Source organism: Equus quagga, chromosome 8, assembly GCF_021613505.1.
Source record: "Equus quagga isolate Etosha38 chromosome 8, UCLA_HA_Equagga_1.0, whole genome shotgun sequence".
NCBI lineage: Eukaryota > Metazoa > Chordata > Mammalia > Perissodactyla > Equidae > Equus > Equus quagga.
The window spans coordinates 28,541,347-28,563,436 of NC_060274.1; the positions used below are offsets into that span (position 1 = coordinate 28,541,347).

At 40.8% G+C, this 22,090-nt stretch overlaps 1 protein-coding gene across 2 annotated transcripts in view; it reads left to right on the forward strand.

Annotated features, from left to right (window-relative positions):
- MAGI2 (membrane associated guanylate kinase, WW and PDZ domain containing 2) overlaps positions 1–22,090 on the forward strand; it is a 1,189,042-nt gene that overhangs the window by 1,058,964 nt on the left and 107,988 nt on the right. For both annotated transcript variants that reach the window (XM_046668813.1, XM_046668814.1), the window contains exons 11-12: positions 14,737–14,768; positions 21,017–21,206. In XM_046668813.1, coding sequence (XP_046524769.1) covers positions 14,737–14,768; positions 21,017–21,206 — 222 coding nt within the window. The remainder of the gene's footprint in view (positions 1–14,736; positions 14,769–21,016; positions 21,207–22,090) is intronic.

The window sequence follows — 22,090 nt, forward strand, 5'->3', positions numbered from 1 at the left end:
GAGCAAGGCGCCGGCCATGGAAGGTGCATGTTGGGCTGTAATCTGGGGCTCTTGCCGTAAAACGTGGTTCTCGACTGCTCAATTACTTTAGGAAAACTCTAGGTGCAGCCTATCCACACAACTAACATTGTGTGTAGAATGCAAGGTGAGAAGGAGCCCACAGTACTGATGCTTCTTCAGAAAGCAAACCAGACCCACACGGTTCCTAGGTGGGTCCAGGTGACACAAATGTGCTCTGTCATGTGCAGGCGACAGAAGGTGGTGCATGCTTTTTCAAGCCCTGTTAATCTTTAGCTAGTCAGTGAGGTCATTAAAACCTGAAAGCTTCCATTTTTTGTAGATTCCTTTTTTTTTTTAAATGACTTAAAGATGACAGGAAATGACTCAAAAATAAGCTGACAACTTAATGGAATTCAGTACTTATTATGGTGTCCCTGAGAGTTCGTTGTCAACAATGTAGTTAGTTCTGCCAGTGCAAAATGTGGTCCCTGCCTTCACTCATTTTCCTAAGATTAAAACCAAAGCAAAAGATGGTTTTACTTAGCTCGAGGTCAGCAGGTGGGAGGAGAGTCTCCAAGCTGAGGTACCCCCTTCTCTGGAAGATTTATGTCGCTTCTGATGCTCGTGCACATCTGGTGGTTAGGTCGTTAGCTCTGGGATGATTTGGTGGGGCGCAATCTGTGTCTACATCTCCAAAATAAGGAATCGAGTGACTGGAAGGTCCCCTATGGCTCCAACGTGCTATAAACTTATAACATGTGTGTCAGGGCCCAAGCATCGCCTGTTGCTGACAGCCCAGCAGACTTCCCTTCATTCTGCTGTCTGTGACATAGGGCAAGACAGTGACATTTTGCAGAAACTTTAGAGTTGCGGAGGGTTTTGTTCTCTGCCCAGCGCATCTGGCTCCTTCAGTCCCGGGCATCTGTGTTTATCCTGCCTTTTCAGCTATCCAGTTGTGCCCATGCAGGACTTTACCGGGTCACTAATTGAGTTAACTTTCTTTCCTAAGTAGAACAGCACCTTGAATGATGCCCCTTCTGGTGGCATCTCTAAGGAGCAAATAAATACATAACAGGTCATGATGTTCCTCGCAACTCATCCTCCACCACTACGGCCTCCAGTGACGTGGGCCAGCGGGTGGTCACTGATGCTGGCCATCTATTCCATTGGACATAGAAGCAACAAGCAACACCCAGATAGATATTGCAAGTCTCTATGCTGATCCGGATTATCTTAGGACATGATCATAGCAATTAACTAGTCTGCTAATTGCATAATAGCCTGTCCTCCCTCTATGACTGACTGACTGTGGGAAAAAGAACTCTAGACCTGGTGCCAGAGAAGATGTGGTTCTGCCGCCATCTTGCATGCCTGTAGGCAGGATGCCATCAGACCTCCATTTCCTCTGTAACATGTATGTGATCATTCCATCCCTGCCTCCTTCATGGGGTTTTCATGAGGAATATATAACAATATACCCCAAACTGCCACTTAAATGAAAAACTGCTAAATAAATGTGAGATTTTGCTCAGAGAAAAATTAAAATTTTGAGTATTGGTAAAAATGCATTCTGACATTTCTTTTACTCATTCAACAGATATTTAGTGAGCACGTAGCACATAGCTAGGTGCTGTGCCAAGACTTGGAAAATCCATAATGAACAAAAGTACAGACAAGATGCCTGCCGTGAGGGAGCTTTTAGACTCAACGGGGAGAGAAGAAGTTATCACAAGAAGTTGTACCTTTGCTGGTTGGCGATCTCAGCCATGGAAATAGAGGGAAAGAGGAGTGCGAGGAGAGGTTCATGGAGCTCTGAGAGCCTCTGATCACGGGACTTGGCTTGCAGAGCTCCAGGATGCCTTCCCTGAATAAGCAACCCTGGAACCAAGGTCTAAACCATCCCCAGGAGTTAACTCGATGATGAGGGCAGGGCAGCAGGTTCAAAGACCGCGTGGGGAGAGGGAGCCTGGGGGTCTGAGGGACTGAGGGCGGGTCCCTGACGCTGGAGTGGAGAAAGCAGAGCAAGTGGGAGGGCAGAGCACGGTGAGGCTGGAAAGATGGATGGGGAACACATTAAGCTTCCATGAAGGGTTTTCACTCTGTTCTTCCAAGCATTGGGAAGCTGATCATGGGGTTTTAAGTGTAGACGCAACATAATCACATTTATGCTTTGAAAAGATTGCTGTGACTCCAGTGTGACAACAGATGGAAGCAGGTGTGGGTAGACCGGCTGCAGTGGTTCACACAGGACCTGAGGGTGGTTTGGACTCAAGATAGATACATCATTGGAGATGAGATGTGAGGAATGTATGAAGTACTGGCCAAAGCACTTGAAATCAATTTGAATTGCAATGGTACAAGTTATTCTTGAAATATATTTAATATTCTACTTAGACTCAGCAGTTCAAATCATGTCCCAGGGAAAATGGTATAGTTTCCTCATTAAGACGTTAAGACAGATGAATTGTACTTTTCCCCCCACTTGACTTAATGACTTTTTTTCTCCAAAGCTTTTTTCCAGTTTTATTGACGTATAACGGACAAATAAAATTGTACATCGTAGTGATTTGATACACATGTACATTGTGAAAGGCTTCCTCCCATCCCATTAATTAGGACTTGCGTAGTTAATAACACTCTATTGTATAATTGAAATTTGCTAAGAGAACAGATCTCAAATGTTCTTACCCCCCCAAATGAATTACACTTGTCAACGTCGACACTATGATCAGTACTGACACTATTGAACATTGTTGGCCCTTGATCCCTCTATATTTTCACTTAATACTATGACTTTTTTATATATCAGCAAGAAAAATTATCGTGTTGACTTTGAATGTGTAACAAAATGACAAAGCTGAAGCCTATTATAACTGCCGTGCCTTTCAAGTTTATCCCCATCTTATTTATAACATTAATAATTGGAGAATTCTCCCATTAACCAAAGACAATCCACATGGCGTGCATTGTGAAAGGGCAAATCTGTGGAAGGGTTTATTGTCTTTTCTTAAAGATATGTCTCACTCAGCTTTTATATTAATAAAAAAATTCTCCACTTTAAAGCAGGGTGGTAAATACATGACCCACGTGCCACCCCTCTGTGCTCCTATTGCCATGTCTGGGAGGCTAGCTGGTAAACACACAATTCCCGCCTGAGCCAGTCGAGACTCCTCAACACAGCGCTCCGGGCAGCCAGTTGATCAGAGCTGGCGTGAGAGTTGAAACTCATTTGTCATCTCAGTCTAACAGTCTGTAAACCCTCCATTCCCAAAAAGAATCACCATGAGTACCTATTTATTCAGGTCTTCCTCCCGCCGCGGGTGTGGTTTGCCTCTTTTCGTATGGTTTCTCTGTTTTCGTCAGGAAGAGCTTCTACTCCCTATCTTCTCAGCTCACCTGAGTTTACAGGCAGCTGTGGGCGTCTCCAGCAAACAGACAGAGTGTTGCCTTAAGCACTGAGTCTCTTGGTCTCTCCTGGGGACTCTCTCTGACACTACAGGTACTTCCTCAGCCTTACGCAGGGACACCCAGGAACGTGGAGAGTCAGCACTCTGGGAGAACAACACGCCACAAGGGGCAGTCCTCGTCCCCAGTGGGGGAGAGAGTCAGCGGGTGAATGCCCCTGTCTGGGCGATCCACAGAGGCTTCTGATGGGTGCTCCTCGTGGTTTCTCAGAAGATCCACACGGGCGCTGAGTCCCAGGTGCTCAAAGTGATAATGGGCTCGTTAGTGTGTTCCGCTTTGCTGACCTACCTCCCTCATCCTTCATTTGTGCTTCTTCGGGTCACCCAAGTCCTCCTCGCAGGGTCTGCTTTTGGGAGAACCCATACCCAGATGGCATCTTTTGTCTTCGTGTCATGTAAAATGTGGATTCACAAACTTCAGTCGGTGAAGTTCCTCCTGAGGATCCGTGGACTGAGATGTGGGCTCTGAGTCGTCTCCACGGCACACACGCTTCCTTCCCCTCCAGAAAGTCCCACAGGAGAACTGGCTCAATAAGAACAGGAAAAAGAGAAAAGAAACAAAACCAAAAGCAAACCAAAAGAAATCAGTCGCACCAAGAATTTCCATTACAAGGCAAACAAATAAGCAAATAAATAAAGCAAGTACATAAAAATAATAAATAACACCAATAAATAATGAATAAAGCAAATAAATGAAAATTTATTTTTATCTCTGTTTGGTGATTTTGATTATTGGAAAATACCTTCCGAGGGCAGTCTTATGATGATATTTGCACTTTATCTCCACCAGCAGTGCCCAAGTGATGCTAATCAGAGAAGTCAGACCCTTAAATGAAGATTTATTTCAAGCCTCAGCTGGTTAAGTTAGTCAAAACAGGAAATAAATAAATGTCAGTTCTGCCTATATTTCAGACCTTAGTTTACAAAGAGAGATGGATGTAGGTATAATGTGCATATAAACATAGACAAATAGAGATGAAGTTGTTCTTTACATTAAGAGATTGTACTACTAAGAACTTCCATTTAACATGGCATCAGGCCAAAGAATGTCCTCTGTTCTTTCTCCCAGCATCCTAGGAAAGTGCCAAGAAGACACAGAAAAGATAACGTCGGGGATTCACAGATTTGAGCAATGACAAAACCGCTTTGGTATTGCTTTATGGGGCAGTGAGAGTGGTGATTATCAGTCACTCTCTTTTCACAACTGCTTTCTTTCAACCAGTTCTGAAATCTCAAATCCCACACCACAGCATAGCAGAAAGTAGAGAGGACAGCATGGCGACAAACTGCCCCCTGGGACGTGTGGCTCAATTACATTGAGCACCGTGGATGGAGGCAGAGTGATAAGCAGCCTTGGGGTCGTATATAGAGACCATCACAAATTTTTTACAGCACAAATGTTTCTTCCCAAAACAAGCAAACAAAATTAGGAAGTTGGGTCAGGAGAAGGTCTCCTTACAATCCAGCATTGCTGCATGACACCTGTTGCCATGGAAGTCTGGCTACAAACTGAGTGCATGTTTTCCCTGGTGTGCGAAATCCAAAATGGGTATGACTTCACACCATCACTCCAGCGGACACCAGTGGAGGCCCTGAGCCTGCAGCTGCATAAATCTTCCCTTTTTAAATGGATGAAAAAATTTCAAAGGCCAGTATAGAGCATATAACAAAACAGTTAAGCATGTAAGAAAGGGATAATTATGATGAGCCTTGAAGATTAGGATGAAGAGCATGACACAGAAGCAGATTTACTGCAGAAAACAGAAGAAACTGAGAATACGTGCTTGCAATCCTCAGATACTGGAAGATGTAACATTTAAACAATGGAAATGGGCAGAGCAGACTTAAATGCCAAGACAAGCAAAGTGATGTTTGACGAAGTAAAAAGGCTGTAATAAACAAATTTGAGGGCTTGGAATTACCTCGGAAAATTTAAACATTTATTAGAGTCAGTACAAGGTAAAACTGATGCTACAAGAAATGAGTGATGTTCTTGAGAGGGAGTCTCAAAGTGGAGGCCAAGCCCAGGGAACCAGGGAGGGGCATGTCTGAGTCACCAGAGGAGCAGGGAAGGAAGGCAGTATGAACCAAGAGCTTTGATCTAACCCCTTGGAAGGGAGAGCGAGGCATGGCCCACTTTTGATAAATACTGATGGATGAAGAAATTAAAGGTCAAAGAAATTAAAGAAAGAAATTGAAAAAAAGCAGTCAAGATCGAGTCTACAAAGAACAGAACCTCCTTTGAACAGTACTTCCCAAATGTGCACGTGGGTCACCTGGGGATCTTGTTAAATTGCAGATCCAATTCAGTCAGTCTGGTGTCTGAGATTCTGGACTTCTGTCCATCCGCCAGATGGAGCTGATGCTGCAGATGCTCAGGCCACATCTTGAGTCAAAAGACTTTAGAGCAAGCCTGAAGCAGACGCACTTACTGTATTCCAGGAAGAGTCATCTAAAACCAAGTCAAACCCAGGCATCTGCTAGCAAGTTAGAAAGCATTTCCTTTGAAATATATATGAATATATAGAGTGGACAGACCTCTTTTGGGGGCCACTATTCCACCTACGACATCAAAGATATGCTATTTCTGAAAAATCTGAGGGCATACCCCAACAGAGGACCAAATTCAAAATCCAAAAATGGAGAAAGAGGGGCCTAAAAGGAATTGTGGTGAGCAGTAAAACCAGTTTAGTTGGCCATGTCTAAGTAATCACTGTGTAAATAATTACAGGAAAATGCAAAGACAGAAACAATTCCTTTAAAAAAAATTATAGTTATCGTGAACTGGAGGTGCAGTTCAGACTAGGGCACAAGGACTGCCAGGTGAGGTTCAGGTGGGCTACCTGCTCTTCTGACCAGGATCAGAAGGAACTTAACAGAAACCTCTAATGGGATAAAAATGATTTGCTGTGTTTAAAGCAATTCAAAGCAAGCCATTCACCATATAGCAAAAGGCCACTTAAGAGAAAGCTTAAAAGAGCAAAAAGCCTAAAACAAAGAGAAGAAAATAATGTGCATCTGTTGTGACGATCAATTGTTGAACGCTTTTCTGAAAAGCAGACCTCTATTTTGTAGAAAAAGAATTCAAAATGCATGAAAAGCATTAAATGGAACAGTGCATCATTTTATACTGATAAAACGTAAAGTGCACTATTTTTTAGTTCTCATTAAAATAATTCCTATTATTACCTTTACTTTGTTAAAGATAAAAAAACATCTGAGCCTTGGAGAGATTAGGGGACTTACTCACAGTCACCCAGGAGTGAGCCACAAAGCAAACCCAGGGTCCCACTCAGAGCCCAAGAGGTCATCCTCATAGTGGATGCCCTCCCACGTAGAGGTGAGACCATGGAAGTGGTGCGGGATGGAGCTGGGACTGGAACCCAAGTCAGTTTTGCCCCGTGTTCCGTGTGCACAACCCCTCTGCTATACTGTCTCGGAAACTGTGTTTCTGTTTACACCTTCCCATCTGAGTGTAAGCTTGCTTATTCCAAAAGAAGTCTTCCCTTCACGGGGGGCTGTATGCCCCTACAGCAACCATGACACTGTTTCTCCAACCCCATTGCCGTTTCTGAGTTCCACTTCCTCACTTTCCATTCATTCGGACCCACTGAAATCTGATTTCTGCCTCCGTCATAGCAGTTAACCTGCTTCCTCTGAGGCCACTGGTGACCCTCCTCTTTGACAATCCACTTAAAGCCTTGTTTTATTAGTGTTTCCACTCGCTACTTCTTGAAACTTTCTCTCTGTTTGGCTGTTATTTCCCAGACGCTGTATTCATTCCCCTCCATACCCAGAGGAGATCTCTCTTCATGCTACACTATTTTGTTGCATTATTTTAAGTGTAACCTGACACGTTGTATCTCTAATCCTGAGTCCTCTACTGATCTCCAGGCAATAGAGCCAACTACTGCACCCCATCTTCGCCTGAACCCAAACTCCCAAAGGCACCTCAAGCTCATTTCACTCATAACCTAACTTGCCAGACTCCACTCAAAGAAGCCTCTGTTCCTACATTTCTTACCTCAGCTAATGACCATCATCCATCCAGGTTCCCTAGCTGGAAGTCATCATAGATTTTCTCTTTGCCTTTCTACCACTCCTTCACCCCAGCAAACTGCCATGCCTCATCAGTTCTCCTAAGTATCTTGCGACCCTGTCTCTTTCTGTCTACCCTCCTCACCCTTCACACCTATTATTCATTCATTCACGTGTGTCTATTGAAGTATCCACTATGTATCAGGCTTTGTGCTAAGTACTGGGAATACATTGTGAACAAAATAGATTTCTGCTCTAATGGAACTTATACTATAGTTGGGGAAATGGTCGTTAAACTAATAATTTCCCAAATATAGTTATGTAAACGTGATTTCATAAATATAATTCCAAATAGTGATGTCATTTAAAGGAAAAATACAGATGCAATGGAAAATTATAATAGAGAACTTTGATTTGAAATGAAAAGTCAGGGACTTCTTGCCTGAGGAGTAATATTTAAGCCGACACATTAAGAAGGAGTCAGAGATAGCTGTGTGAAGAGTGAGAAAGAGTGGGCAAATGAAGGGGTTTGTGCAAAGGCCCTGTGGTTAGAAAAGCCTGGCTTATTCAAGGAACTTCAGTGAGTGAGGAGGAGTGACCCATGAGGTATCTGGGTGTAAGCAAGGATCAACTTATATAGGGCCTTGAGATTTTGTGTTTTATCCTAAATGCAGTGGGAATCCACTGAAGGATTTTAAGCATGATCAGGTTCTGTGACAGCAGCAAATTTGCTGTTGCTTTGGTTCAGGCAAGAGATGGCAGTTGGCGTGGATTATAGTGCTGGCTGTGGAGATGGAGAAAAGTGGATTTGAAGTAGATTTTGGAGGCAGAATAGAATTTGATAAGAAAGTCCTCACTTTCTTATCATCAGAACAGAAGGAGATGTTAAGAATGACTTTCAGGTTGCTGTCCTAAAGGTTGGGGAGGCAAGTGAAATTCACCAAAATAGGAAACAGAGGAGAAGTTTTCAGAGGAAAGATCAAAAATCCCACTTTTGCTGGGTTGAATTTATGGTGTTTGTGAGACACTCACAACCCAATAAATATTTATTTAATGTTGATGTAATGTACTAACATTCAATCTATCTTAAGTTACTTAAAGATGTTTCTAGATGGATTCTCAAAAAAAAAAAAGCAACAGTGCTATACATTCATTATTGTAAAAAATATTACTCTCAGAATTGGGATTTTTTATTTGCAAGTACTGGTCTCCTTTCACATTTTCCTTGCCAGCTGTTTACAGCGCGCCATAAGCATACAGAGCAGCTGCTCTCTCTGTGGCCCTTGGTCTTGTTCAGAACATAAGGGAAAAGCCCTTTGTAGTTATTAAGATTTTCTGCAAGCCCCACCTCACTCTGAACTAGCTCTCTGGCACAGTTCTTCCTCTTCCAATCCATTCCTGTGTTCCTTCAAAGCTGTTCACCTGCCCTGCTTTGTTTTGAACATGTCCTTTGTGTAGCTGAGTTTATCAGAAGACAACACGTGCAGGCTTATCCTTTCTACATACTCATTGAGATTATTTGAAACAGTTGCCTTGCCCTCTCCATAAGGAACAAAGCTGGGAGGAAATGGCCATTTGAAAATAGCTTTATAGTGTTTATAAGAAAAAGACTTTTATTTAAACGATGCAGAAAGGATCATTTTTAAAGCATTGCAGAGAAAGCTTCAGCTCACCACATTAAAAAAAAAAATGCTCTCCAGGCCAAATATGGCAGCCAATTTGAAATTTTCTTTACAAATTGAATATTATCTTGGCTGAGACATGGTGGTACGAGGGTTGGGTACCAGCAACAGTGTGTCATCCAGGCCTGCTTAATGGAAAGGTTATTTTTTAGCCTAGGTCAGTTTCATTAAGAAAAATTGCCCTTTTACTGACTTCAAATAGCTTAAACAAATTATCTAAAGGAACTGCAGGGTTTAACCTATTTAATGAATTTTAATAAGAAATATGTAATCAGTCAAAAACCAGAAAAAAATGAATAACATTGAACCAGTTTTAATGGAAATTAGCTCATTACCCTGCTGGCTTACATTTACCAAAGGCTGAATTTCTGATGGAAAATTTGCCAGGCTGTGGGAAAATGGGAGGATCTTTAAATTAAAGATTAATTTTATTAGTGGTGTTTTTCTCCCTTAAATTAGCCCTAACTGGAGATTTTTTAAACCCTGGGGCTCTTTTCCTCCCTTTGGGAAAATTTTTAAAAATTATTTCTCCACTGGAAGAGTTTCCCACAGCCCCTGAAATATTTTCAGAAATATCATAGGAACATGAGTTTTCTTTACTTCCTACAATCCTGTATGAGAAAGGATAGTAAGGGGTGGGAGGGTGGTGCGGGTGTCCAGGTGAATTTCCTGTACTCCAACTGATGAAACGGGGACTGTGAAAAAAAATTCTCTTTCTTCCTCTCTTTTTTCTTCCTCACACTCATGCGATATGCACGTAATTTTGTTCTCCTTTTCTTTTTACTCTTCTTTTTCTATTGCTTTATTTTTTGTTTTCTAAATTGTGGCAAAATACACATAACATAAAATTTTCCATATTAGCCGTATTTAAGTGTATAGTTCCGTAGCGTTAAGTATATCCGCATTGTTGTATCTTCCTTCTTTTTTAAGCAAAACAGAATGCACAGCTCTTAATAACCCAAGACATGGACATCTTCAGCGAAACAGGTCTTTATTTCCAAGTGGTTCCTGCTCCTTTTCTATTGCTTAAAGAAAAAGAGAACTGGAAAGTTTTCCCCTGATCTCTGTCATTTTTAGTAACTCTAGAATCCCCTATGAAATACATGAAGCTAACAATAATCTTCAAAACCAGAGTCATATGTTGTAGCAAGTACTTCAGTTGAAGAGGAAACCAATCCACTTTCTACAAACAGGGGTTCAATACATCGAGTCGAGTATGGAGGCATATTGAAAGATTTCCTTCTGTTTGGGGAAATTCCCAGAAATCTTGAAAAATTGCCTTGGTGTAATTCCAAATTGAGGATATCACGATGGGACGCTCTGATTAAGTTGCTCGTCACTCTATCTTGATCCCTTATTTGAATTGGGGTGATTTTAAGAAAGTTCATCATCTTGTTGCCCTGTGAAAATAAATATTTAAAAAAAAAAAAAAAAAACCCTTACCAAACAACTCACAAATGCACACTAGAAAGGGCTCTGTTTTCAGAGCTGCTGTAAATATACTGATGTTCTTTTATTTGGGGCATCGTGCCTCAGGTGAAATAGGTTCTGCAAAGAGCCACTCTGTGGAATATTCCTCTTGGGTTAAGGCAGTGCTGCTAACCAGTCATCAAGCAATTTGAAAATGGTCCTTGTGACACTGACATCGGCCACACAGGGCTCTGGATCACACGAGGTGAGGCATCTGTCAAGGCTGCTGATGAGCAGGCAACCAGCACACTCCAGGGATCTGCGTGGCAAATGGAATGTTCTGAGCTCTCTCCTAAAGCAAGATTCCTAACAATAAAACATTGGAGGGTGTGCGAGAAATGGAAACATTAAATATTTTCTGGGGTTTTTACTTAATTGAATCGATGTTACCTGCAGTAGACATTGCTATTGTGTGTTCATTTTTAAGCCGTTACCCAGGACATATATAAAATGTCTCCTATATAGGGTGTGTTCAGATTTAGCAAACAAAAATACAGAATTCCCAATTAAATTGAACTTCAGATAGACAACAGATAATTTTTAATATGAGTATGTCCTATGCAATATATGTCTCAGGCAGTGTACAGGACAGACTTACACTAAAATATTATTCATTGTTTATCTGAAACTCAAGTTTAACTGGGTGTAGTATATTTTATCTGGCAACTATATTGCTACAGTCTATTAAAAATTGAATTTAGTTGACATCTAGAATTTAACTTAAATTTCAACATGAGGTCAGTGTTGTCTTCTCACCTCTTCCATTTTCAAATACTGGAATTTCTTGTCTGAGCTTCTTGCACTGTGAATCTGTTTCTCTGCTCATCTCACTGTGCTTTCAGGTGCAGAATTAAAAATATATTTTAGTTTTATTTCTTCTTCTAAAGAAGACAGATTTTTAGAGGTCTAATTCAGTCATGTGCTTTACATTAAATGTATCTAAATGTGCTTATTAGCTGCATCTAAATTTTCCCATTGATTCCCTTATCTTACGTTTCTTTTTATGTCCCTACTCATGTTTCAGTTGGCTGATAGCTGTACCTTGAGGTCTTTCACTTTTGTTGTCTTAGAGTCAACATTAAATAAATATGTTTGTATGTGCACATACACACAGACACACACCAATAAATGTTCGGTATGGAAAACATGCGTTGAGTCGTTATAGAGAAATTTTAATCCCAAAGGGAATTAGAACATACCACTTTCTATAAAAGTAGGGAAAATAAGGACCAGAAACAAGCTAAAACATAAAAGAACTGTTACTATTACTTTAAAGAAAAAGCTCTTTTCCTATGAACTTGGTTTCATAAAGAGGCCTGTCAGCTCTGAAAGGCTGAAGACAGAGTTACATACAGCCCTGTTCCTGTTTCCTGAGAAGTCGGTGGCGGGGAACCCAAAAGCAATAGTCTCAGTGAAGCCAGCCTACCTGGCTCTGTGACCCACCTCAGACCAGAATGATTTCAGAAAAGGAAGCATGGCAGAAATAAGGATTGAAAAGTTTTCATTTTGTTTTTGGTATTTTTAAAAAATGTTAATTGGAATAGACTAGGTTTCCTAGAGGGGCTGTTTCTATAAGAAATTATCATGCATTTACGATATATAATAATTTTATCCACACTATTGTAGTATTTCTGTAGCTCTTCCAATGAAGTTAAGCAGAAAATTGGAGCTTAATCGCATAGAAAACTTGACCTTCTGACTCAATCGTGCCAAATTGAGGATATCCAAAATAGAAGTTTTCTATTCATCTTAATTTAAATGTTGGTAGCATGATTAATAATTTGCCAAAGGAACACAAAGGGTAACATAAGTTACTTATTTTTAAGGAAATCTTCTCTGATACTATTTCTTACTACCTAACATGACTTACTCTGTAGCAAGGAGCTTCTGTTTGACAATGACTCAGAAAGGGCAACAGTTGCTTCAAAGACTGAAGCCCCCGCAGCACAATTCAGCATTAGAAATATTCCTGAAGCTGCCACAATGAGAGACTAAGGAAGTCCTGGGTCGTGCCAATGGTTTGAGGTCAGACAATGAAACAGCCTTAAAAGAACGGGAAGCCACAGTGCCCCTGATGAAAGGTGGTCAAATTAACAACCCCTGTCTCTTTGTCTGATCTTGACCAATATCCTCCTAGGCCATTTTAGTTCTGGCACCATCACTGCTGACAGGTCAGGTGGTTATACATTTTTCCATAGGAGGAATAATTATCTTTTAAGATAGTGTCCCTTGTGGAGAGGAGAATTCTATAACAGAGGAACCATTTTCAATACATCTGTTTCAAAGTCTAAGAATCTCCCAGCGCTGAATAAATATAAGAAGGCAAATATTCAAAATCTGTTCCAGTGCTCCAGAAGAAAGTGACAACACACAGAAAGCAGAGGAAATAATTGAATGTTTTGACATTGTGAGAATGTATAAATGACATCTCAAAAGAACTGTTGCTAGCAATTCCATAAAACAGCAAATAAATTTTATCGTTCACTGAAAAGAACAGTTAATTGACCAAAAGGTTTCAAATTTTTTCACTTTATAATTAGTGGTCAAATTGTTTTCGTTGGCATTTTACAGAATGAGTCAAGGAGATAAATGTTTCTGTTTATCTGTAATTTTTACTCGCAGCTATTTCTAAAAAGGATGTGATTAAATCCTTATGTTTAAATTATAATCAAACCACACATTGAAGAGAATTGTTTTCATCAGTTGAAAAGAAAGATGAGAATGTACAGAGTATGTGAGAAAGTAGGCTTGTTCTACAGATCTACTTCGGTAAAATGGTTCTGACACATGAGCATGAAATTAAACTCTAGGTTCCAGGGAGAGCTCAGAAATGTGGTGGATTATATGCGTTCACTCTTTACATACAATGAAGCATCAGTTCTTTACAGCTGTGTGTTGAGGTGCGATTAGTACTTATGCCGTTCCTGGGTTGGATTGCATAATCATCTAGCTAACTGTGAGTCCAGATTTCTGTAGATCTTTTCTATAAATGGGTTATGGTTTTCAACTATTCCCATTTTGTACAAATCCCAGTTTTGAAGGTGGTAAACGTGGTATGTGGCATATTTTCACTATTTCTTTTTTTGTTGGACATTTTATCAGATACCGCCTAACACTGAGTAAAATCATTGAAAAAAAGAAGATATAATATGAAAAGAAAGTAATTTTGTTCTGAATGCTAGCTGATGTTTTGATTTGCTAGGATTGGTATATGGCAGCCCTTCTTTCATTATTTTTAAGCTTGGTTTTTTTAACTGATTCTATATGATAAAATAATAATAAAGGAAAAAATATAAGGGAGTTAATCTATCCTTTTAATTACCTTAATGGTCATTTGGATCCCAACAGAGTCAATCCATCATACCATTTTTGGTCACTGAATGGGCTCAATAAGTTGAAAAAAGCATGAGTTTGATGATATATGATTCATTCAATTAACAAATCTTTTGAGTTCCTTTTTCATGCAAAACGTTGTGCAAACCCTAGGGTAGAAGGATAATAAAGTAGATATCTGCTCTAGAGAAGATCTCAGTGGGAGAACAGTCCCATGAAAAGTTATCCTAGAATCTTATTCATAAAATAAGTATATACATTATTTTTTAATTAGAACTAATGAGGGCTTATTGATTGATTTTTAACCACATAAAGCAGGTACATAAAGCAGAATTATTTCTTATACTAAGTACAGGTGTTTGCCTTTAAAAATCTAAATTTCTATCTATATTCTCTCTCTCGCTCTCATTCTCCAGCTACGGCTGTGAGACAGAAATCCCTAAAGATGACTCAATCTTAGATCTTGTAATGTGGCTGACTATTTGCAATGTAGTTACGCATCTTCTCTGAGCTTCAGAATTCTCAGCTGTCAAATAAGAAACTGCTCTTAGAATCATTAATATTTATAATCCCAATGAAGTTCTTTGGGATCTTTGAAGAAAGCTACACAGCCAGGCAGAATTTATTGTTGCTCTTATTGTTTGCTGTTAACTAATTTAAAGTAACTTGCAATTATGTTAATATCATGCCACCCGTAAGTGACAGTGGGGTATATTTTCAGAGTTCAAATATTGTTTTCTTTATTACAGGTTTCTTTTCTCCATGGAAAACTCCAAAGCCTGTAAGTTGGAATTATTATGTTTCTTTCTTTATTTCTAGTTATTATTGCAGTCCCATTAAGTAATGGTTGAGTTGAGTGGCCTCAAAATCTCTTCCTCTCTGATGTCAAAAGAACAAGTCCTCTGTGTCCCTTTGTCTCATATTTGTCCTACAAATAGAAGAATAATTCATCTTACTTTCTTATAAAGACTATTCTGCCTGTTTTTAATGTTCCTACAAAATGAGCATTAACACTATTCAGTATGGCATACTGAAAATACTTTAGAAAACTTTGTTTTCCCCCTGTTAGAAATACTATAGGTTTTATAACCTGGAAGTTTTAGAAACAATGCAAATTATGAGTCCAGAGGTCTTGACCAGCAAATTAAATATGTTCCACCAGAAATTTAGCTCTATATATGTTTGTATATTTATATTTACATTTTAATACATACAGAACTAAATATATACGCGTGTATGTATGTCTGTGTGTGTTAAAATTTATATATTTTTTCCGCCAAATCTGACAGTCCCTCAAAGGGTGCTCCTGAATCTTCACGTGCTGGTGATCTCTACCATCACCTGACCTCTCTGGGCCTACTTCCTGTATGAAGCATCCTGAAATGTTGATGCTGGTGTAGGAGGCTGATGGATTTTAATAATCTCTTTATGAGGCTAGGTTAGTCAAGTTGGCTTCACAGTCAGAGATGGTCTTCACCTATCTCTAAATGGCCATCTATCTTGCCATTAGATTGAAACTAGTAATTGCCCGAGTCCCAGGAGCTGGGACTGGTCTTCTGGGATCCCATTTTATGGTATGTGGGAATTGTCTGCTCTAACTGGAATATATAAAACCCACGATGGGAAGAGCACAATAGCAAGGTGGTTCAAGTCAAAAAGAACTCAAGAGAATCGCATCTTCCACCTACTTCTTTTCTTTCCTCTCACAGTCAGCAGTTCAGATGAAAGTGGCCCCTAGTCTGGCCAGTGAGTGGGAAATTCTTGGGTTAATTGTATGCTTCTCTGATTTCTTTTGCTGATTGGTTTTCTCATTTTAGAAATGGAGATAATATAATTTTTCCTACTTTTCAAGCGCAATAACTGGCTTAATTAAATAACATGCCTTGAAAATGGTTTGAAGACATGTGAAAATAGAATATTATTGAGACCCATAATTTTCCTGAGCTACAGCTTTCTCTCAAAGAGAGATGAGGAAGCCAGGAGCTGAGGATGAGGGACTGGTGCTGTCGGCCTGCAAAACATTCTCCCCAAGCATGTCCTTGTTTAGGATTTGGCTCCTCTGGTCCACAGAGAACATCAAATGGGAAAACCAGTCCTATCTGGGCTTGGTAAACCACTTAGTGACGCATGTGATTTTCAAAAGAGGTATTTAAAAATGTTTAAAATGAAATTTGTTTTATCTTGACCAAGATCTAAATGATTCCTTCTTTTCACCATCAAAGTTAAATCTGTGCTCTGTGATTACACACGTCTTTATCTGATTTAACAAGAAACCTTGCAACCTCATCATGGTGCTTACAATTATGCAATCTAGTGATTTCCTTATATGTACCACATTTACACAAATTATGCCGTTTGGCATAATTACAGCATTTTCTGTCATTATAGTAATTACATCCATAGTTAATAATTCCAAAAAAGATTTTACAGAACTCAATTTACAATTAATCCTAACCCATACATCCCTGCCGAAGCTAAGGCTTGGACTTCCAGGTCCTGGACTGAGTGGAGATAGAGGACTGTAGACTTAGTGTCTTCCATGTATCTATCAGAAACTCATTAGACTGAGAACTCTAATGAGAGGGAGCAGAGTATATGGTTTATTTTTAGGGTGCCGGCTCTGAAAACATACTGCCCGCGTTCAAATTTTGCTTCTTCTCCTTACTGGCTATGTGGCCTTCAACTAGCTACTTGGCCTGTCACTATCTCAAGTTCTACATCTGTAAAATGGAGACAATAATGATACCCCTCTCATATTGTTCTTGTGAAGAATCTATGAGTTAATCCATGTAAGGTGCTTAAAACAGTGACTCTATATGTTCAGCTCAAAAATATAACCTACTGTCATCCTATAAAGCAAACCCTCCATGCATACACCTTGAATAAATTAATTAGTCTATAAAATGAGCGTGGTTCGCTAAACTATTCACTTAAACAAATATGTAAGTCTATACCCACAGTTTATGGATTTATAAACTCCTCTGAGGAGGGTTGATGACATCCTTAGGCAGGATAAGGAAATGTTATCTTGAGTGAGATCTCCCCTCCTCCCTAACCTACTGATCCATAGCTGAAGCTAATCCACCACAAAATTGTCGCTTCCTGTTCAACAAGTAATATACTAACTGTAGTGAGCTCTCACTCTCTCCTTCTGGAAGGGATCCAAGTTCATCTTGAAGTACAGAATCAAGCCGGATGCCTTCACCCCCCAGTCCTGCCGTAAAATAGTGAGGGCATGTGTTCAGACCACCTCAGCTTCTCTAGGAAGCAAATGATTTCTAGATAGAGTATTTCATGGGCGGATAGGGGGAGGGAGGGAAAACCTGCCTTGTGCGCAAGCCCTCTGCTCCCACTGTGCACTCCAGAATCAGAAGGTGGGGTTAAAACAATTAACCACACCCTGGGTGGGTTTTTCTGTTGTGGACTGTATGTCCACTCTGTCCACTGATATTTCAGCGACTGTCCTTTCATACAGTCGGGCGTTCATTCATTCACCAAGCCTAGAAGAGGTGCCAGGCTTCTCCCAGATATAGAAAACAACTTCACTTGATTTTTCCTTACTCTAGTGTGATATTAGTAAATATTGGCCTAGGTATGGACACCACTGGGCTGGACAAGACCCAATCGGAAGCCCCTTGCAGGTAGCAGAACTCTAGACAGGTCAAGGCCAGGAGGACAGTGGGTAGAGCAAGTGAGGTGTATGGACCTGGGCGGGGGACAGGATCAGAATCTGGGAGGTTCACGAAGGTTGAGAGGAACAAGTGAGCACAGAGTGTCCCAGCTAGAAAGCAAAGTCCAAAGACCAGGTTGTCTAAGAAAGTAAGGAGAGGTCAACAGAGAGCACCTTTCAAAGGTGCTGTCAGATCAGCACACAGCCCCAGGGAGCAGGGGGTGACTCCACTCCCAGGGCAGGTGGTTTTCTCCATGGTCTTCTGGGTGGGGATGAACGAACAACTCAGTTTGGGGGGTGGGGAGGCGTAGGACTGTGGGTCTGCTTTTTCAGTAACCTCTTGGGCGCAGTGATTTTCTGCTCTACAGTCTTTTAAGAAAGCCTGACAGAGTGACTCGAGGGTTGATGAATGTCAAAGCAAGACATGAATGCTTTACTAAGCATGAACTGGAGTCTTGACTAATTCCCCCATCTCTGTGCTACAGAAGTTGTAGAATTTGTCAATCTGCCACAGGAACTTTCCCAAACAGTGCCCAAAGCATTATTTGTTCTGTATTTTAAGTGTGTTTTTTAGAAATACTAATATGTCAGCTGAAGCGTGTTGCTCCACTGACTGTAGTGAACCACAGAGATACCAGCAAGACTTCTGTGGGTATCACATAAGCTCACTGGGAGACAGGAGGGAGAAATAGACATCTGCTGAAGCCCTATGATGACAAGTGGGATACTGTAGCCACTCAGACCGTATTTCTAGTTTATTTACTTTTTAGAATTGAGTATCTTATGTTTAGAAACAGAAGGGAGACAGTCACAGCCAGAATGCATCCACATAGTACCTAAAGTCAGTTAAAGTGAAAAATAAAAAAGAGTATGACTTTAGCCACAAATGTGAGTCTTTCCATCATCACAAAGATACACGAGAATGGAGGGCTAGAGGAACCCAGCATGGGTTCCCAGATGAATTTTGCTATCAAATAAATTACGAAGTGCATATTTAAGGATTTTTACTAAATGGAAGCAAAAGGCTCACTTAGCAGAAAATTAGCCCAACCTCCAAGCAAATCGGCCAGTTATTCTCCTCAATGTATTATTATGTAAAAAAGCACTCCCACTATAGTTCTAGATTGGTTCTGACCCAGGGTGTGCTGCTGGAGCTCTCTGCACTCGTAGAGATTATGTTTAGTATTAGGGAACCTCAACTAGGGGTTGTCCATCCTTGAACATTTGTTCAAATGAAACCTTGGTCAGTAGCCATATAAAAAACAAATTAAAATGAAGCCAATTGTCTTGGTCCCTTCAGACTGCTGTAACAAAATACCATAGACTGGGTGAATTAGAAACAACAGAAATTCGTTTCTCACAGTATTGGAGACTGGGAAGTCCAAGATCAAGGCACGGGCAGATTCAGTGTCTGATGAGAGCCCCCATCCTAGATGACCATGTTTTCTCTGTAACCTCACCCAGCAGAAGGGACTAGGGAGCTCTCCAGGGTTTCTTTCATAAGGACACTAATCCCATTCATGAGGGCTCCATCCTTATGACCTAATCACCTCCCAGGGGCCCACCTCCTAGGACCATCACCGTGGGTGTTAGAATTTCAGCATATCAGTTTGGGGGGTACTCAGACATTCAGACCATAGTACCAGTCTTACTGAGAGAAGGGTCAGGGACCCATTTCTTTCCTATTTGCTGGCTTACCCATCCCTGCCACAGTCCCAGGGAGGTGAGCAGGTCATGGGGAACTTGATGTTACACCACAACATGCACGGTACCTGGTACCTCACATCCCCCCAGCTTTAAAATATTTATGATTGACAGGTCAGAGCTGCTGTTGAAGCCCTGACCAAAATATAACCAGTGTGAAAACAGAAGCAGGACAGTGCAGCAGGGGACAGAAAGGGATAATCCTGCCAAAATGGTGTGTATCAAAACTAGTTTAAAAAAAAGAACAGTTATGAGTCAGCCAGATTTAAAAATAAGGAACAGGTGACCATATTTTATTGATGATTTCATTCATTCACTAAGTTGACATTTTCTGAGCGCTTAGTATGTGTTGGTAATGCAACAATGAGAAAGACTGTGTCCCCTGCAGGCTGTGTCCCAGACACGGTCTGGGTGTGATGAGTGGTGTGAGGGGTGGGCAGCAGGTGCTGTGCGACCAGACCAGGAATGGTCAGTAAAGGCCTTCTAGAAGGGACGTCTCATCTGAATCTAGAAGCCAGGTACAATGAGGAAGGGAGATGAAGGAGAAGAAAATGGGCACGCTTTGCAAGTAAAAGGAGAAATTAAGAAAGTATGCAAATGTTCAGAGGCAGGAGAGAACCTGAAGGGTCCTCGGGGATGAGAGGAGACGCCGTCAGAGGCTGTGAGAAAGGTCAGCGGAAACTGGGCAGTGAGGAGCTGAGAAGGCCCTGCCAGGGGGTTTGGCCCTTATCCTGAGGACTATGCTCAATTTTGGCAGGAGGGTAACCTCATCTAATTTTACACAAAATGGGTTTATTCAAAGCAGGAAAGTAGATGTTGAGTTTGAATGAGGAGTCAATCAGTTGATTGTTGAGTGGAGATGAAGTTGATGGTACAAAGAGGCCATCCTGGGGAACCTGGCTTTCTCCTTGAAGGAAGGACATTAGTCTCTGCTTTATCTCCCTCTCGATGCAATGTGGAGGACTAAAGAAGAGGATGTGTGTGACAGAGCACCGTAGGCTGGGACGTGTTCTATAGATCTTCAGTAAATTATGGCGGCAGCAGCGGCAGCATTTTAGGGAAGAAATTGCCAGATTAGCAGTAAATGAGGCTTCACAGAAGACTCTGAACAATTCATAAATCCCAGATGGTTGTATCCTTCCTTATAAGCTATAAGGAGAATGACTGAATGTTCCAGTACAGGGATATGTGTGGGTGTCAAATGCACGCCTGCAGACTTCTTCCGGTTTAGTCAAAATGGTGTAATGTATTAGGGCCATCTTGGAAAAGGAATAATATCATTCCATTCTACACACTTACACATCAATTATCTTGAGATACATGTTATCTTTATTTTAGAGGAAAAGAAAACCAGATTCAGAGAGATTAAGTGATTTGCTGAAGATTTTCAGCTTCTAGGTGACAAGGTTAAATAAGCTGGTATTCAAGTATCAGCCGCCACTTGTATTTACAATCGTCTATCGTGCTTTAGTGTATAGAAATAGAATCTTTTCTCTCAAGGCGCATATACCAAAGTTTTAAATGTTTCGTGGAAGAAAAGTCTGCAGGGCAAGAAAGTCTAACTTGAGGTGAGGGCTGTGGTCTGTGAGTGACAAGGGAAATCACAAAATGGAATTCATCGTCAGTCGTTTTCTCTGTTCTCCTTCACTTTGCAGATGATGGACCGATGGGAGAATCAAGGTAGTCCTCAGACAAGTTTGTCTGCTCCAGCCATCCCGCAGAACCTGCCCTTCCCACCGGCCCTTCACCGGAGTTCCTTTCCTGACTCAACAGAGGCCTTTGACCCCCGGAAGCCTGACCCTTACGAGCTCTACGAGAAATCTAGAGCCATTTATGAAAGTAGGCGTAAGTGAAAGCTACGGAACACAAGGGTACATTAATAATAGCTGAGGCCCTGCCGGAAGATATATTGAGGCTGAAATGATCTGGCATGATTTTATATTCTGAGGTTCAGAAAGTGTCTCAAAAAGAAAGCCAGCTGATCTAAACTTTTCTTAAAAAAAAAAAAAAAATCTGTCAACTCAAAAAAAAAATGCTTATATCTTTTGGTTTTAAATTTTATTTCCTACTTTTTTGCCCCTGAGGAGAATCCGGAATGTATTTGACGGAGGCAAAGGAGGTTGCTAGTTTTGTTGAAGTCACCAAATAAGAAGAAGAAATGTTTCGGATTATTTTTTCGTTTAATCTGGTCTTGAGTCTGAAGCTTAGATTTTTCTTAGAGCCGTGAATGCGGTCATAGAATAATTTAGGGCTAAGAGTAAAATGTTAGGCAAGTCCTTCCAACTCATGGTCATGAATATAACAGTTCCAAAAGCAGCAAAGAACCAGGGGCCCATTGTTTCTGCCCAAAACTTCTGCTTCTCACTTATACAGTAGGGCCCATTGAAAGTTCAGTCATAAAATATCATGTACGCGCTTGTCATCCTATTTGAAGGTCTTCTAAAATTATTTCATTGTACTTTATAAATATTAGAAAACAAAGGTTCTTAAAATTGCATGTACATTGATTGTGCCTGTTTTCGCCATCTAACGGGTCACCGCCTCCTGATGTTAGAGGACAGGGATCTGAATGACAAAAATGTATAATCTGTGAGGGAAAGACACAGTGTGCTAGGAACTGAGTAAACGATCAAGGAACCCAGCTGAGTGAGAAGGGATTGGTCCCTGGCACTCCCATTGGTGGTCCACTGATTTCCATGGTGGCGTGTTCCGCCAGTGTCTTCTTTCCA